Source organism: Pinus tabuliformis, chromosome Q (genome assembly GCF_031772625.1).
Source record: "Pinus tabuliformis cultivar Carrire ecotype Pingquan chromosome Q, CPIR1, whole genome shotgun sequence".
NCBI lineage: Eukaryota > Viridiplantae > Streptophyta > Pinopsida > Pinales > Pinaceae > Pinus > Pinus tabuliformis.
In genome coordinates this window covers 603,880,909-603,884,093 of record NC_142296.1, presented here as the reverse complement: position 1 = coordinate 603,884,093, position 3,185 = coordinate 603,880,909, and the positions used below count along the sequence as shown (strand labels likewise).

General features: G+C 38.8%; 1 protein-coding gene across 1 annotated transcript; it reads right to left on the bottom strand.

Annotated features, from left to right (window-relative positions):
* Positions 1-294: 294 nt before the first annotated feature.
* On the bottom strand, positions 295-816 carry LOC149220900 (uncharacterized). Its single transcript, XM_089387242.1, has one exon. The coding sequence runs from the start codon at positions 814-816 to the stop codon at positions 295-297; it is 522 nt and encodes a 173-aa protein (XP_089243368.1).
* Between the last annotated feature and the right edge of the window lie 2,369 nt (positions 817-3,185).

The window sequence follows — 3,185 nt, the reverse complement described above, 5'->3', positions numbered from 1 at the left end:
ACCTTATAGTTTTTTTTTAAGCGCGAAAAAAAATGCTATATATTTGTATTATATTCATCATAGGAAAAATGTACAACAATATTCTATAGGAACCATCAGATATGGTTGAAAGAATTGGTTCAAAGTCCCATATGATAAAAAATACAAAAATAAGCTATTTTTTGTTCTGTAACATATAGAATACTAGGGACGAAATCGGTCCTATAGGACAAAATTATATGGAAGTTTCTCAAAAAGGAAGTCAAAAATATTGGGAAACAAAGACATACCAGATAGTCATCAAAATATTGAAATTTAAGTACCCAAAATATGTAAGCCCTGGATCTGATGAGAGATGTTGTCCACCGTTAACTGCATCCTCCAGGTGCCTTGTGGAATAGATAGGCCCATTTTTGATAGAGCATCTGCCTTCCCGTTTTTTTCCCTGATGATGTGAGCAATTGTGTAGTCCCTCCTGCAGCTCCATAAATCCTCTATCCTGTTCAGCCAACCGGAAAGATTGATGTTTTTTATGGTATGTTTTGACAGTACATGATCGATGATGACTTTTGAATTTCCAAATATTTGAATCTTTTGTATGTCAAGAAAGTCACAAAGATAAAGAAGACCAGTGAGGGCCATAGCTTCTGCTTTGCTGTTGGACCCGGCACCTCCATTCCAATAAATCTCATAAGTTTGACTAGCTTCTGGAATGATGAATACTCCGTAGGCGCATGTACCATGTTGAGCAGCTCCGTCAAAATATGCACGAGGAATATTTGTAGGTTCCGGAATCTGTGGACACCTTCCTTTTTTGACTTTGGATTGGTGAGGCATTCCAAGCGCATTGTATAGGCAAAGGATAGATTCAAAAACCATTGAAAGTGATTCTCTTTTGGATTTGAAGATCAAACCGTTCCGCCATTTCCATATGGTCCAGATAGTTATAAATGGAATGGGTCTCCAATCAATGATCATGTTACTCCATCCTATGAACGCCTCGGAAATGGAAGGGTAAGAGGTGTTGGTATAGCCAAAATGTGCAGCAAGATTCCTCCATATCATCTGTGATTGTGGGCAAAGAAGAAAGATGTGTAAGTTGTTCTCAGCATTAGATCTACATAGAGGGCATATGGCGGGCCCGCACCAATTACATTTTTGTAGATTATCCCATGTGAGGTTCCTGTTGTAAAAAACCAACCATGCAAATAAAATGATTTTTAAGGGGCAGCCTGTTTTCCAAATAGATGTTGGAAAGATGTTGTCCTTTTGTTCATATTCTGAGTTTTGTAACTGAAGGTATATATTTTTGACAAAAACAGACGAAGAGCCACCATGACCCTTCCAGATGAGGTAATCCATGTCCACTGAGCGAAATATACCATGTGCCCGTAACGATGTAATGATAGAGTTCCACTGTCTTCCCAGTTCACCGCTTAGAAGCAATTCTGTAGCTGATTTCCAAATAGGAATTGCACCTTCCCATTTTTGAATGGCTTTGGCCCAGTAGAAAATGCCTCTGTTGTGTAAAGCTTTTAATAGCTGCGAAGATATATGGATCTTTCCACCTGGACCTGCAAATTCATCCAAACCAATGATAATTTTTGTACCAGACTGGAATTTCCAGATCATATTCCTTCTGAAGAATGGCTCTATTTTCCGGAACCCTCTCCATATAGCTGAACCGTGAGCTGTTCCAGTGATGCGCTGTCTATACCAGTAAGTCATATCTTGATTATCCATGTATTTTGCTCTAATGGCCCTACTCCAAATAGACTCTCCCATAATTGCTTTCCACATAGATTTACAGAGTAGGGCTCTTCTGAATTTATTTAGATCTAATATACCCCATCCTCCCATATTTTTGGGCTGGGCCAGCATCGAGAGTTTTGCCAAGTGATATTTTTTTTGTTCCTTATGACCACCCCATATGAAATTGGCAATCATCCTATTTAGACTATTGATAATGGATGTTGGGATATAGTAGAGATGTGCCCAATATACCATGATTTGCACCAGCACTGTCTGTGCCAGAATCGCACGCCCACCTAAAGATAAGCATTTGAATTCCCATGCAGCAATTTTCTTGTAAAAGCAATCAGGGATCCAAGACCAATCAGCCACACGATAACCCACAGATTTCAAATTGTAACCCAAGTATTTTAACCCATTCCGGATTGGAACTGCTTTGATATTGAATAGATGATATAGGAAAGAGATGAGGTCCCCATTAACATTTTCAACATGAAAAGATGATTTTATTTCATTAACATATATGCCGGTGGCATTTTGAAATCTCCCCAAGATTTCATGTAGACATATCCAAGTTTACTTACACAGCATTGCTGATAAAATTATATCGTCTACAAAAAAATTATGAGATATGTAGATGCCCCTACATATAGGGAGAGGCTTACATTTTTCTTGGAGGATCGCCCTTTTTATGTGTAGACTCAGAGAGTCCATCACCAGAATGAAGAGGAGTGGAGACAATGAGCAACCCTGCCTTAATCCCTTGGCCGCTTTGAAAAAAGGAGTAGGGACTCCATTAATGAGGACTGCATAATTTACATCGACCACACAAGCCATAATCCATCTGGAGCATCTGACATCAAGGCCAATCTTAGCGAGAAGGAAACGAATATATCCCCATTCCACACAATCGTATGCCTTTTTAGGTTAATCTTTAGTAAAGCAGCTTCTAGATTCCTGCAATACATTGAGTGTAGGCATTCTTGGGTGAGGGCCACCGCGTCCATAATATTCCTTTCCTTTAGAAATCCGTGTTGCTCAGGGGACAAATGCAGAGATAAGATGTTCCTCATTCAAATAGCGATGAATTTTGAAATGATCTTATACAGGATGTTGCATAATGAAATAGGCCTGAAGTCAAAAAAAGAGGAGGAGAGATTCTTCTTTGGGATCAATGCTATATAAGTTGAAGATATAACTTTGCTAATATAGCCGCAAGTTCTGGATTCCTCCACCATTTTTAGAATATCAGTCTTAAATAAGTCGAAAAAATGAATGAATAAATGGATGGTCCACCCATCGAACCTTGGACATTTGTCTATCTGAAATGATTTCATTGTAGACAATAATTCTTCTTCTGTAACCTCATAATATAGGGCATTGTTTTGCTCTTCGTCAAACATAGTGGGATATGGGTCAATGCCCCAAAGAATGTCCTCTATGTCGCTACCGAT

What these genes read in the sequence shown, in the direction of transcription:
- LOC149220900 (XM_089387242.1), bottom strand. Translation starts at nt 816, where the DNA reads ATGCCTCACCAATCCAAAGTCAAAAAAGGAAGGTGTCCACAGATTCCG.